The sequence below is a fragment of the Peromyscus californicus genome, unplaced genomic scaffold, assembly GCF_007827085.1.
Source record: "Peromyscus californicus insignis strain IS unplaced genomic scaffold, ASM782708v3 Scaffold_13__1_contigs__length_99412109, whole genome shotgun sequence".
NCBI classification, from domain to species: Eukaryota; Metazoa; Chordata; class Mammalia; order Rodentia; family Cricetidae; genus Peromyscus; species Peromyscus californicus.
The window spans coordinates 85,748,378-85,762,616 of record NW_026294424.1 but is presented as its reverse complement, the minus strand read 5'-3'; the positions used below and the strand labels follow the sequence as shown (position 1 = coordinate 85,762,616).

Sequence of the window (14,239 nt, the reverse complement as noted above, 5' to 3'; positions counted from 1 at the left end):
GTGCTCAGAACACTTATATTAGCCTGCAGTAGGGAAAAACATCATCTAACACAGTCCCTATTTCATAATACAGTGTTCATTCAGCTCGTGAAGTTTATTGAATGCTATACTAGAGCTAAGAAGCAGACTAGTTGAATGATTATATTTTTGTACCATTATAAGGCTGGCAAATTGTAAACCGCACTGCTTTGTAAGTTGGAGTCTTTCTGCATTGTTTCTGTCTGTGCCTCTGTCTACCAGGTCAGTGTGGTGGCAGTGAGGACATCGGATGGAGTTTCCAGCTCCAACACATCCCATAGTGTGGGTTATCCTCAGCTACCCTGGTGGTAACCTTTTTCTGGGCTCCCTGACTACAAGCCTGAGCTCTGAAAGATTCTGCTTGTCTGAAACCCAGCGGGTTCCCAGAGTGGCCTGCTTTTCCGTGGGCCGTTCTTATCTGTGCCCCTAGACTGTGCTTGTCCGCACCATGGAGGCTTGCTTCCTGCTTGCCGGGGGATGCAACCCGGGTCTAGCTCATACAAACCATCTCCCTGCTGTGTGAGGCAAGTCCAGTTCTCTAAGGTCTGAACATCCTTAGGGAGGGTTATCTTTTCAGGTCTCTGACTTTCCCTGGGCAGCCCTTAGTTTCAGGATGCTCACATAATTTCCTGGGATGCCATGGCCACTTATTTCTTATTACTACGTCCTTACGCTACATTTCTCCCTTCAGGCCACCGTACGAGTCAGCAGCAACACTGATATTTTTGTAGTTGCACAGCTCCTTCCCATGTAGAGAGAGGAACTGATAAAATGAGGCACCAGTGAGCCAGTCTCGGGTTTTCCTCCCTCGCCTTCAGGGGTTTCCTTTCACTCTTCAAAGGAAACGGACACACTCTGCTTCAGTAGACGGTCAAGAGTGTAACTCACGTTTCTTAGACTTGAGAGAAAGCAAGAATCCACTCAGTCAGGACAATCTGATTCTTTTTTTTTTTTTTTAAAGATTTATTTATTTATTATGTATACAGTGTCCTGCCTGCATGTATGCCTGCAGACCAGAAGAGGGCACCAGATCTCATTACAGATGGTTGAGAGCCACCAAATGGCTGCTGGGAATTGAACTCAGGACCTCTGGAAGAGCAGCCAGTGCTCTTAACCTCTGAGCCATCTCTCCAGCCCCAACAATCTGATTCTTAAGAAAAGAAACAAGGCCGGGCGGTGGTGGCGCACGCCTTTAATCCCAGCACTCGGGAGGCAGAGCCAGGCGGATCTCTGTGAGTTCGAGGCCAGCCTGGTCTCCAAAGCGAGTTCCAGGAAAGGCGCAAAGCTACACAGAGAAACCCTGTCTCGAAAAACCAAAAAAAGAAAAAAAAAAAAAAGAAAAGAAACAATTGTGTTTCTTTACACGTAAAGCAGACCTGGAGACAGGGAATGGGGAGCAGGGAGCCCCGTCATCACTTGGGGATACATCAAAGCAGGGGAAGACAATAACAATATAAATAACATAGCTAAACTCAGCAAAGATGACGTTGCTTTGAACTTCTGTGATTTATTTTAAAATCTTTAAACCTGGGACTTCACAAGTTCCTGAGAGCCGTGTGACCCTACCACCAGAAACGGTACAAGCGGCCACAGCGTGGCTCTTACAAGGCGCACCAGGATAAGCTATGGTATGAAAATGGTCGTCATTTTATCTGATGCTTCACCTCAGAGTGAAGGTAGCTGTATGTCCTGTCCTCTGCCATTGATTTCTGTGTGACAAGGTCCTTGTGTACCCTGATTACTTTAGACCTGTCGGAAATGAAGAAGTGATTTCGGATAGTCCTTTTTCTCTCTAGTAGTACTGTGAATAAAGCCTATGTTTCTCCAAATAATAATAATATTTCCGAATTAGCGTGCTAAAGCTAAGTGGTATCAAGGAAAGGAAAACTAGAGCGCAATGGATTTGGAAACACAAGGAAAAAAAGCCCGTATTTCCCTAAGTATCCTGAAAAATAAAATCAGTAATTTAACGAAGGTGCTCGGATACTTCAGCATGGACAGGAGAGGGGTTCCTAAGGCCTCATTCCTAGCTGAAGAGCTATGAGTGTTGGTGGAGGCAGGGGGTGGGGGGGTAGGGGGGTGGGGGGGGGTAGGGGGTGGGGGGGGAGGCAAGTGATAGGCTGCCCCTCCCCCGGCACACACGGGCAGCATGAATTGGATTCCGTGGACTTTTTTGTTTTGAGAGGGGGGGTTGTGTTGAGAGGGTCCAGGGAGAGCTGGAGAGGGGGGACGTGGGAGAATAAGATTAAAACATGTAATTTACATACATGAAAATTTTGAATGATAAACTTGAAAACAGATCTGTTAAGTACGATTGCAGCAGAGGCATGGATGTCCCTTTTAAACTATGTGAGTTTCAGTCAGACAGTGACAAGAAAATGGGCAGAACCAGCCCCGCTTCTCCTCAACGGCAGCTACTGATCTGGCCCAAGCTGGCTACTCCTTGTTTGGAAACTAGCTGTACAAAGTGAAACCTAAAGTGTCCCTCTAGAGCAAAGGAAAACGTGTTTGGTGTCTTAGATAAGAGGCTCCTCCCTCATTCCTGGGGGTAAAGCAGCTACCACAAGGAACAGCACCAAGGGAAGCTGAGTCAGCCAGCCTGTGGCGACAGGCCCGGAACATCCCAGGTGACCTCCTGACTTGGTCACAGGACACAGTCTTTCCTGGAACTTCCAGGTTTCTGGTATGTTCTTAGGACACAATACTACCACACCCGGTGTGAGTGGGAAGTACGTCTCTGAAATCACAGTAAGTGAACACTGTGACGCATGCGTGTTCCGAAGCCCCGAGTGGTGGCGTGGCTGTGTTCTCACACCCTCCGCAGCGGACCCTGTTAGAAGCAGCTTCTACAGTAAATAAGATTTTTAATGGAAAAGAATGATCTGCAAAGGGATGAAAACAGGCGTTTAAACTGGACTTGGAAAGGGTAGTAGTTTCTTCAAAGCACGGGTCAAGTCCCACACCCATGAAGGCCACATCCCCTTAAGAATCAGATTTCCAAGTCCCACTGGGGACCTCACTCCCTTGTGACAGGGGAAGGATATCGATCGCAGTAACAGAACAGACGCAGTGCTGGGAGGGTCTGAAGCTGTGCCACACCATGCTTGTCACTCTGCTGTGAAGTTACATCTTCCATGTCTAAACCAGGAAAGTCATCAAGACAGAGTGTGGCTGGACCCAGTCAAATCCTGAAGTGTTTGTACTTGAACATGTGGAGGTCAGAGGACAACCTTAGGTGTTTCTCAGGTGCTGTACACCCTGTTGTGGAGCAGGGTCTCTCACGGGCCTGGAACTTAACCACATAAGCTAGGCTGGCTGGCCAGCGAGCCCCAGGGATGTGCTCCCCACCTCCCTAATGCTGGGGTTATGTGTGCACGCTCCCGTGTCCTGCTCTTTCTAGGGCTTGAGCTTCTGCCTGCAAGGCAAGCACGCTTTCTTGCATTTACTTACCTTGTGTGTGTGTGTGTGTGTGTGTGTGCGCGCGCGCCATAGCTTATGTGTAGAGCTCAGGGGACTATTTGCAGGAGTTGGTTCTCTATTTCCACTGTGCAGGTTCCAGGGTTAGTGCTCAAGGCTGTCAGACCTGCAGCAAGCACCTTGCATTGCGGAAACACCTCACCATCCCTGAAGAATCATGTTGAACTGTTGGGTCCTGGGAGCCCCAGAATTCCTCCAAGGTTTTTACTAAGAGCATCTGCAGACAAACGCTGAGTAAGACAATCACCCACAGGCACGGCTTTTGGGTTTCTGAGTGGTCCACACCTGACGAAATGTCAGTTGGACGTACTATATTAACTTCAAAATAACCAGGCAGTGTAGCGTGGCCGTTGAATACTCTCTGGCTTCTTGGGTCATGATGGCCCCCCGGGGTCAGTGCACCAGCACAGTATGTAAACGCCACAGAACGAAGCAACAGCTCTGACTGCTGGCAAGAAACTTTTGGGTGGCCTCTACATTAACAACAAGCAAAAACAGTTTGTGGTGTGTCGTCTGCTCAAAACACGAGGCTCTTTCCTTCCCCGGAGGCTGTGCACAGCCTGGCTCCTGGCCCAGAACCCCATGCTCATCCCGGTTTGTTTGAACAGACTTAGACCTCAGGCCACAGAACCCCTTACGTGGTCTCGCTGAAGTCATCTTTCAGGTTTTAATGGACTTGGGCCACAGGATCACTCACACTCTCTCACTGAAATACGACAGTAGAAATCTCATAATTGGCAGGTTTGCCATTTAGGAGAACCAACTTTTAAAAAATATTAAAATATCCTGATTGTGTAGCTTACTTAAGCAACACGATTAGCCCACAGCCTGCATGGGATGTAGCATGGACTCAGTGTTGAACTGGTGTAGACTCTGGACTTACTTCTTACAGGTTTGAGAACTGCGGTCTCCGTCAATAAACTGGGGAAGACGACATGTAGCCCGAGGGGTCGTCCCTGAGCCGCACACAGCCATCTTACCTTAGGGAAAGTGTTGTTTGGTTCAGGAGAAATGTGGTAAGACCTGAGCATCGTGGAATCTGGGACCTCACCCAGGTAACACAAGTGTGCAATGGCCACTCGTCTTGAGCACCAGACAGAGGCTGGCGACACGGCTCGGGGAGTAAACAGTGCTCATTACCCAAGTCTGACGACCCAAGTTCGAGCCTTAGAGCCCCCACACAGCTGTAGTCTAACTTCTACACGAATACCGTGGCACTCACATCCACCCACACAGCATACACACGCAAGTGTGTTTACACGCAAATGTATACACACAATAGGTTCTTTAAAAATCAGACAAGAACAGAAGGAAAAAAAACTCACAAAAACCTCCATATTCAATTTGACTATCTTTGGAATTCTTCATTAAGGTCTTCACAAAATACAAAGCTCACACGTAATTGTCTACATCCACCACAAATAGAATCAAGTAAGTGGTTAGCACACAAACATAATGATCTCTTTCATTTTTAAAAATATAAATAACAAAAATGTTCAAGGTTTTACAGTTTTCTTCATGTGTGTGTCTCTTTAAGGCTTTGTGTCTCAGACTGGTATTGCACCCCGTCATCAGGGTACGCTGCCCACCAGCAAGGAAGGCCACTGTGGATACATTCCTGAGGGTGGCACACACTGGTCTCTGCTGCTTCAGCCTGGGAAAAGCTCCACGACCAAACCCCCTCCCATCAGCTCGGTGTCTTTAACTTTCCTTCTACTGCACAGTAAATACAGGTGGGAAGGCCCAGCAGCACGCGAGCTCACAAGACCAACCGTGAAAGGCAAGAAAGGAAAGACGGGCGTCTTCCTGGGTGCAATCTCTTCCTTTTACCCCGGAAGCCCCCCAGAAACCCCCAGTCCAGACTGCAGTTGTAGTGAAACATCTTTCAGATTAAATAGTGTTGGGAGTGGCATCTTTTGGTTGGGTCTTTCAGGAGAGGTTAAAGTGGAGAGGTCAACGCTGGGAAAATGCCACCGAGTCCAGAGCCCCCCCCAGGAGTCACATGGCTGGTGAGGGCTGGGGGCAGGGAGATGGCCCCTGCCTTGGGCCTGAAGTCCGAGGGCAGGGACTCCAGCAGACACTTGACCTGCTCCTGGCCCAATTTTATCTTGTCATCCAGCTTCCGCTGCTCGATGAGGAGGGTGGACTTCATTTTCACGAAGTGCTGGTAGTCCTGGAGCTGCTTGGCCGACAGGTAATTGGCCAGGATGGCCAGCACCACGCGCTCCCTCCGGTCCAGGTTCTCCTTGAGCTCCCGCGCATCCTCGTGCTGGCCGGCCAGGATCTTCCTCTTCTCGTTCAGAGAGCTCTGCCAGGGGAAAGCGGACAGGGCGGTCAGCCGAGAGCATGGGGAGCTGCTGCAGGCCTCCCTCTCTACTCAGTAGTGCCAAGGGTGGGCTTTTCAAGTTTACGGTCCTTATGCTGAACGCTCTGTGGTAACAACCTGACCCTTTTAGGTCTACACTTAGTCAATTCTCCACTTTTCTTGAGTACTATGTCCCCCTGGGGACACCAGAAAGATTCTCAGCTACCTCTCCTTGTACTGAATTCAAAACTCTGCAGGGGACTGGAGAGATGGTGTGGTGGTTCAGAGCACTGACTGCTCTTCCAGAGGACCTGGGTTCGATACCCAGCACCCACAGGGCGGTAACAGGGCATTCCTATGCTCTTAAACAGGCAAAACACCCATTAGTATAAAATAAAAATAAGCAAGTTAAAAATCTTTTTTTTTTTTTTTTTTTTTTTTTTTTTTTTTTTTTTTTTTTTTAAAATTTCTTTTTTTTTTTTTTTTTTTTTTTTTTTTTTTTTTTTTTTTAAGATTTATTTATTTATTATGTATACAGTGTTCTGCCTGCACATATCCCTGCAGGCCAGAAGAGGGCACCAGATCTCATTACAGATGGTTGTAAGCCACCATGTGGTTGCTGGGAATTGAACTCAGGACCTTTGGAAGAACAAGCAGTGCTCTTAACCTCTGAGCCATCTCTCCAGCCCGCAAGTTAAAAATCTTATACCTCTGCAGGAAGGGCCCTGAAATCTGTGTTTTAACAGGACCTCTTCTCAATTCTTTAAAAAACAAACAACTATACAAGTTTTGAGGACCCCCCCCATTGTAATAATGGGACTACATTCCCATCTCTGAAGAGTCAATCCCCACCACCCCAGGCTGCTTCTTGGGCCTCTAATCATGAACTAAAGTCTGTCCACCAAGGATGCCCACACATACCCAATGGTGAGCAGCCTTGTCTCTTCAGGGCTAACTGACTTCCCAGATGCTTCACATCCTCAGTACAAGTACCTTACTTAGGATTAGTGAAGGCTCATGTGACCCTGGCCCACGTTTCCTTACTAGCTTGTTAGAGCTTCTTGAGACAGGGTCTCACTATGGATCCCTGGCTGGCCTGGAACTTGCCATGTAGACCAGGCTGGACTTAACTCAGCCTCTCCAAGGGATTAAAGGTGTGCACCATCAACACCATGCCCAGCTTGTAAGATTTCTATAAAAATGCCTAGGAACAGTATAAATTTAAAAGGTGGATTTGGGGCTACACAACACAGTGAAATCCTGTCTTAAAAAAAACCAACCAAACAAAAAAAGACCCCTCATTTTCACAGGTTCTTTCTACTAATCAGACCTCACCAGTACAGTCGGGAGGCCCTGAAGTAAACAAGCCATAGCCTTCTCCCCTGTGTCTCAGATAAAAACCTGGAGACTCCTCACTTTATGGCCATTTCTCCCCTCCCCCACTACCCGCCACGCATATGAAGATGCTGGACTTTGGTATTTACCGGGTTGCTTTTTCTCGTTTTTCTATTGATACTTTTAGTTTCTTAAAGAGGCCAGCCACTAACGCAGCATGGTAGGGATTCAGGACACTACATATGAAGCATGAAACCCGGTGTCTGTCACAAGAGCACTGTCCTTCCAGGTAGAGTACAGTGAGTCATGCCAGGAGCGTACCCACCGCCAGCCTGGGCCCTTCACTCAGGTTCCCTGGAGCTCATTCCTGCCCCCTCATCCCAACAGTTCTGTGGCCTTCCTCAGCGGTCCATCTGACATCATGTCTGTCCTTCTCTTTCTTAAATGTCTACCATCATTTTTATCTCCTTGAGGAAGCTCGGAGGGAAGAGAAAAACCCTGCACATCTAGTTCCCTAAGTGTCGGCCCTGCGTCTTGCACGAAGGTGCTCTCTCCGCTCCACAGTGATTGCCATCTGTGCGAAGGGACCGTGTCCCTTCTGCACATTGCCTCCTGTTTCCCCACGTCATGACGCATACAGTTCTGCTCCTCTCTATGGGCACAGGCTCGGAGGACAACCCGCGGGGCTACATACCCTTTCTTCTTTACTTGCGTCTTCACCAAGGCCACTGAGGACGTTCTCCACCCGGGCGAGGCGGCCAGAGAGTGAGAGCAGCAGGTTGACCACCTTGTCCAAGTCCCCTATGAACATCTTGTACTTGTCAAACTCATTGGGTTTGCAGAGCTCACTGATGAGGGCCTCCACCTCTTCTCCCAGGGCGTTGTTCAGCTGGATGTCCATGAGCAGGCTCCCCTTCGCTTCCTGGAGGGTCTCGAGCTTGTGGGTGAGGCTTCCGATGAGCTCAGCCTGGAACAACAGCAGAGCCACACAGCAAAGATGAGCCAGCGGCCAGCCAGGTAAGGGGGGTCGACACCTCCGAGCCCCACCCTGCCTCCAAGGCTCAGCTAAAAGCCCCTCTGCTCTCTGAGGACCAATGACTCACTGTCAACGTTTTTCCAGCCTTTCCCTAATGTCCGGTTACTGGCCAACACCTGATTACACATTGCCTCCTGTTTCCCCACATCATGACGCATACAGTTCTGCGTTTCCCACTGGTGTGTTAACTTCTCATTCAAAGTCCTTTTGTGACATGTTCTTTTTTTTTTTTTTGGCTTTTCGAGACAGGGTTTCTCTGTGTAGTTTTGGTGCCTGTCCTGGAACTTACTCTGTAGCCCAGGCTGGCCTTGAACTCACAGAGATCCACCTGCCTCTGCCTCCCGAGTGCTGGGATTAAAGGCGTGCGCCACCACTGGTCAGCTTGTGACATGTTCTTACTGGGTACAATGCCATGAGTTAGAAGGCAGGGGCAGGGTAAACAGGAGTGAAGGGCCTGCCTTGTCCACGGTCTGAGAGCCGAGCAGTAAGTAGCTGACCTGTCACAGTAACTGCTGTGTGCTCCATGCCGTACAGACCAGTCTCCTCATGCTTCATAGATACCGTTCTACCACGTATAACAGGTCAGGGTGACGCTTGGTGATGTATCCACTGAGGGGCAGTTCTCACATAATCATTACCAACATTGACGCCAGAACTTTATCAGAAAGTCAGGTTTTGTTTTTCAACTAAATTTGGATTAGTTACCATGGCTGTGGAACTTAAACCCCTAATTACAATTGTTTATACTTATGAGGTTACACAAACCTCTCCTCTGTGTGTATTTTGTTGTTAATCACAACCTCTGGGGGTCTTGCTGTGTATCCCAGGTCTGCTTCCAATGTACTGTGTAGACAGTACTGTGGGAACTTGTGGCAATTCTCCTGCCTTTGCCTGTTGAGTGCTGGGATTATTGGGCATCAACACCATGCCCAGCCTTGGAACACAAAGGACTGGAGATGCGGGAAGGCAATGAAACTGATGTTTTGCTCTGAGCCCCAGTCATGGTTAGGAACATGCTCACAGTGCCCTAGGGAAATGCCCAACCTGCCACCCGGAGCCAGAACCTGGAGCCAGAACCTCACAGCTTTGTGTCAGCGGGTTCACACATCCTTGAAATGCTCACGCTCTGGCTGGAACAGTGACATCCTGTTGTCCTTTCAACTTTCCTAATCCTCACGGCTGTGGGCCGCTTAAAGACACCTGTTGTCTTTTCAGTGGAAAGCCGTGCAGCGTCAGCATTTGACTCCTCCACTGAAGACTGGGCCCAGGAAACAGAGTGGGAGGGAATATTACTTAAGGTTAATTATTTTCTCTACTGCCACACCCCAAAGCACCCTTCGCTGGCAGCCATGATGGTGTGAGACAGAGCGGCGGACGTAACTCCAGAATCGCCTGCTAGGGAGTGCTGAGCTTGGGTAACTTCCTTCCTGTGAGGAGAGCTCCGGACAAGAGCAGACACTGTCAGGCGGTCCAGGGCTTCCCCGCCAGAGCATGGCCAACAGCTAGGAGACGCCAGCCCTGGTGTTTTTAAGCCTGGACAGTTTTTAAGCTTGCCAGGCGCTCTATTATGAGCTGATACTATATTCAGCCAGGCATGCTCAGTAAACTCCTGTAATCCCAGCACTTGGGAGGAAGGAGCCGAGGCCAGCTGCAAGTTCAAGGCCTGGTCTACACAGTGAGTTCCAGGGGCATTATGGCTACACAGCAAGACCTTCTCTCAAAACACCCAGGGTGGTCAAGATGGCCCAGCAGGTGGGGTGCTTGCCACCAAGCCCGACTAACACCCTGATCTCCCACAGCTGCAGGAGAGAACAGAGTCGCCCCGGCTGTCAGCTGACTCCAAATGTATGTGCTGTTGAGCACACATACATTCTACACAAATGTATAATAAGTACTATAGTGTTTTTAAAATAGAAAACACAGGGCCAGAGAGCCAGCTTATCAGGTCAAGGGCTGTGCCATGCAGGGTTAGCAACCCGAATCCCTGGCGCCTACATAAGCGTGGGGGGGGGAAGGACCCCCACAAAGCTGCTCTAATGGCCACCTGCATCCACGGCACATGAGCCTCAGACACACACCAGGCATGTGCACGCTGTAACTAAAAACAGAAAACTGGAGTTCATCTAAAATGATCTGCTCTACAGAAGAAAGCTTTCTGCTTGCCCAGATTTTTGGCATCTGTTTTAAACTCCTGTCCTAAAATTTCTAGAAAAACGCTTAAACACAACTGTAGAAAAAGAGGATTAACAGCCTCGGTTTTCATTGTTTCTCTAAATGTGACTTCTTTTGGATCTAACATTTTATGACATTATTATCTATCAATAAAGATTTAATTGATGTTTGCCCCCACCCCGCCCCCCCCATTAAAAAAAAAAAACAACCCTCATCCTGGTATTTTAAGAGTCAAGTGTGAAAATATCACTTTGCTCATGAGCAAACCCCGGCACAAATGGGCACGTCTTTCTTCCACGTCTGGTAGTAGTGGAGGTGGGGGGACACATTCTGCTAGTCCTGGCCTCAGCTTGCTGGCTCTCAGACCCTAAGCAGCAGGCAGGCTCCATGCACAGGTACTCACATGGGGGTCAGGGGTCAAGGGTTCTGCTGGGTCTTTCCGTCCAGACCCAGCCCTGGCTGTCAAAGGCATGGATGCTGGGGAGCGCCACAGTGGACACCACCAAGCCTGTGAACACGCGCTGCTTCACGGTAAGGCAGGTACCTCAGTTCCTCCTGCCTGGCTCTTACATAGGTGGATTTTTTTTTCTTAATTCAAGTCTTTGTTACGGAGATTGGGTTTGCGAATGCAGTGAGGGGGCCTGAGTAACTGCCGTGTCAAAGCCGGCTGGGCTAAAGCCATTTCTTCTTTAAAACAACAAAGAGCAGACTTCAATAGAACTCACTTAGGGCAGGAAAGGGAGGAGGGAAGGATTTGTTCAAACTGCTTGTACATATGTGCACCGTGTGTGTGTGTGTGTGTGTGTGTGTGTGTGTGTGTGTGCAGATGCCCTAGAGCCAGTTACAGGTGGCTGTGAGCCACGCCATGCCGGTTCAGGGAACTGAACCTAGGTCCCAGGTCCTCTGCAAGAGCAAGTGCTTTTAACCCTCAGCCATCCCTTCAGCCGGAGAGAGAGACTGTTGGTAACATACCAGCCTCCCGTGGGAGCTACTTCATTTGTAAACCTCTGACATTTACCCACTTGGCTTCTCATCTGACAAACTGTTAACTCAGGCTGTGTGAGAAGCTATTTATATGGGTCCTTTTCTAAACATAGTCAACACATCCTCCCTCCCATCTCGCCATCTGCACGAAACTTCTTGCTGGGCCTTTCTCTCTCCCTCGTCACCGGATGAACGCATACTGAGTCAGACGGAGACCCACTCCTGCCACGATCACTGCCAGGCAGTCACCTGACCCGTGCCATCAGCCACCCACACCACCTGCCTGAAGCCTGCACTCATGTCTTCATTACTGAGCGCATGCTCTGGGCCAGGCAGAACCAGCATCTTCCTACTCAGCCACCACTCTGACAGCTCCACCACACAGTCTCTCCTATGACCCTCCCCGATTCACTGGTCAGCCCAGGGAGGTGGACGGAGGGTGCGGAGCACGCCCAAGCCCATTTCACTGCTAAGCCCAGGGAGGTGGACGGAGGGTGCGGAGCACGCCCAAGCCCATACACTAAGTGGCAGAGCCAGGCTGGAACTCAGGTTGTCTGGCTCCAGGGTGCAGACCTCAATTACTGCTTCCAAATAGCTCACAGGGATGTTGTGGGGCTCAAATGAAATAAAGCTCGTGTGAGCACGCTGGAAAACTGCTCAGACACATCTTGTTTTCTGTGCTGTCACAGGTCAGGATAGTCTGGAGAAAGCAGACGCCTGGAGGGCCACACCCAGCTTCCCCGTGTGGCAGCACCGCTTGCCTCCTGCCTGGAGGGTTTGTGCCCACAGCATTCCCCCAAAACACCATTACAAAACAGCATGCTTCTGTTGGCTGTTCTTATCTCAAGAAAAGCTCAGCACCACTGGCTGTGGGGCTGGGGACAGGTGGAGTCCAGGCTTCTTCCTTTGGTTGTAAATGTGAGATCCAGGGCACTGCGTGGTACTGCTGGCTTTGCCCAGCTTTTGAAAGCTGGGCAGTTTCGGACTTAGTAAGGAGGCCAAACCTCCACCCCACAGTGTGTGACCTGCAGGGGTCACGGGGCCTGATGGCAATGTCACACACCCTCCAGCACATCCTGTGCCAAGAATCCTTTCCCATTTCTCCTCCAGGAGGCTGGTGACTGGAATGTCACCATATCTATTTGAGATGATCCCTGGTGCCAGTTAAGGTCTGATAAGATGGAGGAACAGTAATGAATCTTCAAGGTCAACTGTCTTCCCAGATGCTGTCTTAGCTGTCCCTGTCAGTACGGCAGCCTGGAGCTGGGGGGGTCATCCTTAGCTGTCCCTGTCAGTACAGCAGCCTGGAGCTGGGGGGGGGTCATCCTTAGCTGTCCCTGTCAGTACGGCAGCCTGGAGCTGGGGGGTCATCCTTAGCTGTCCCTGTCAGTACAGCAGCCTGGAGCTGGGGGTCATCCTTAGCTGTCCCTGTCAGTACAGCAGCCTGGAGCTGGGGGGGGGGGGTCATCCTTAGCTGTCCCTGTCAGTACGGCAGCCTGGAGCTGGGGGGGGGGGTCATCCTTAGCTGTCCCTGTCAGTACGGCAGCCTGGAGCTGGGGGGGTCATCCTTAGCTGTCCCTGTCAGTACAGCAGCCTGGAGCTGGGGGGGGGGGGGTCGTCCTTAGCTGTCCCTGTCAGTACAGCAGCCTGGAGCTGGGGGGGGTCATCCTTAGCTGTCCCTGTCAGTACGGCAGCCTGGAGCTGGGGGGGGGGGGGTCATCCTTAGCTGTCCCTGTCAGTACGGCAGCCTGGAGCTGGGGGGGGTCATCCTTAGCTGTCCCTGTCAGTACGGCAGCCTGGAGCTGGGGGGGGGGGTCATCCTTAGCTGTCCCTGTCAGTACGGCAGCCTGGAGCTGGGGGTCACCCTGACCACTCTTTCTCTTCCACCCTCCACACTAACCCACACCAGTTCCTGCCTGTTTCCTTTCCACAACAACCACCCTCTTTCAAAAGCCTTTAAACGGCTCCCTGGATGGCGTGTGCCAGGGCTGCACCAGCTTCCGTGACTGCTCTCCCCCGCCCTGCTCCCGAGGGACTTTTCAGAAATGCCAATCTGTCCTGCCTTCTGCCAAGCCCCAGAGGGTAACCTCTGGTGTGAGTGAAGACGTCATAACTAGGCCACCGCAGCCCCCCGCTTCTGCATGTTGTCATTAAACCCCGAGGCTCAGGAGGGCATTCCGAGCGCTGGCCCTGGCAGCAGACTGAGGTGCACACCAGCAACCCACATGGGTGAGCGTCCTGCTTCTCACACCTTGAGAGCCTCAGGGTAAACTGAGGAAAGCTTGTCTGTAGAGCCTGGGGGGCGGGGCAGGGCAGGGCTTGGGTGAACTGATGTGGGGAATCTGTGCTTTCTCTCCCAGCTGTCTCCAGTGCAGCTCCACTCAGGGAGGCCCACCACGTAGCGGGGGCAAGGCACCCCAGAACCCTTCCTGGGAGCTGGAGGAAGCAACCCCGGGTCTAGAGTGTGAGGGGATCCCACCACATTCCCCTTCTCCTTAAAGAACTGTATAGCTGCATAGAGTGCTGTGAGTGAGAACCTGTCTTTCCAGCCAGAGGACTACAAATAGGGGTCCCTGGGAGCCAAAGACTGTGGGAAACCCCTAGAGAGGAGGGAGCGGGACCGGAAGGTGCTCAGAATGCTGCACGGACTCACGGAGCCTCTGGGCTCACCTTTAGGATGCACATGTCGGGAGAAACAAAGTCAGAGCAAGGCTCTGAGAACTGTACCGCGCCAGCAATGCTCTAAGTCCCAAATTAGAGCCCGAGGGCACAGTGGTCACAGAACGTCCCAAGGGCTCCGAAAATGGACTGGGTGCTGAACTACTGTCCAGAGTGAGACAGAACTTACATCCTGGGCCTACAGTATTGAGGCCTGCCTCAGACACCAACACTCCATAGAGGCTTCTAACAGG

At 50.8% G+C, this 14,239-nt stretch overlaps 1 protein-coding gene and 1 long non-coding RNA gene across 2 annotated transcripts in view; one reads left to right on the top strand and one right to left on the bottom strand.

Annotated features, from left to right (window-relative positions):
* Positions 1-4,833: 4,833 nt before the first annotated feature.
* The window catches only part of Shroom3 (shroom family member 3), a 301,901-nt gene continuing 292,495 nt past the window's right edge, over positions 4,834-14,239 (bottom strand). The window contains exons 10-11 of the mRNA XM_052735386.1: positions 7,830-8,102; positions 4,834-5,803 (exon numbers count right to left, since the gene is read on the bottom strand). Of these exons, the coding sequence (XP_052591346.1) occupies positions 5,435-5,803; positions 7,830-8,102 (642 nt within the window). The 3' untranslated portion in view covers positions 4,834-5,434. The remainder of the gene's footprint in view (positions 5,804-7,829; positions 8,103-14,239) is intronic.
* On the top strand, positions 8,042-10,520 carry LOC128108615 (uncharacterized). The gene is made up of 2 exons (XR_008217535.1): positions 8,042-8,152; positions 9,503-10,520. It is a non-coding gene; the product is annotated as an uncharacterized LOC128108615 (long non-coding RNA).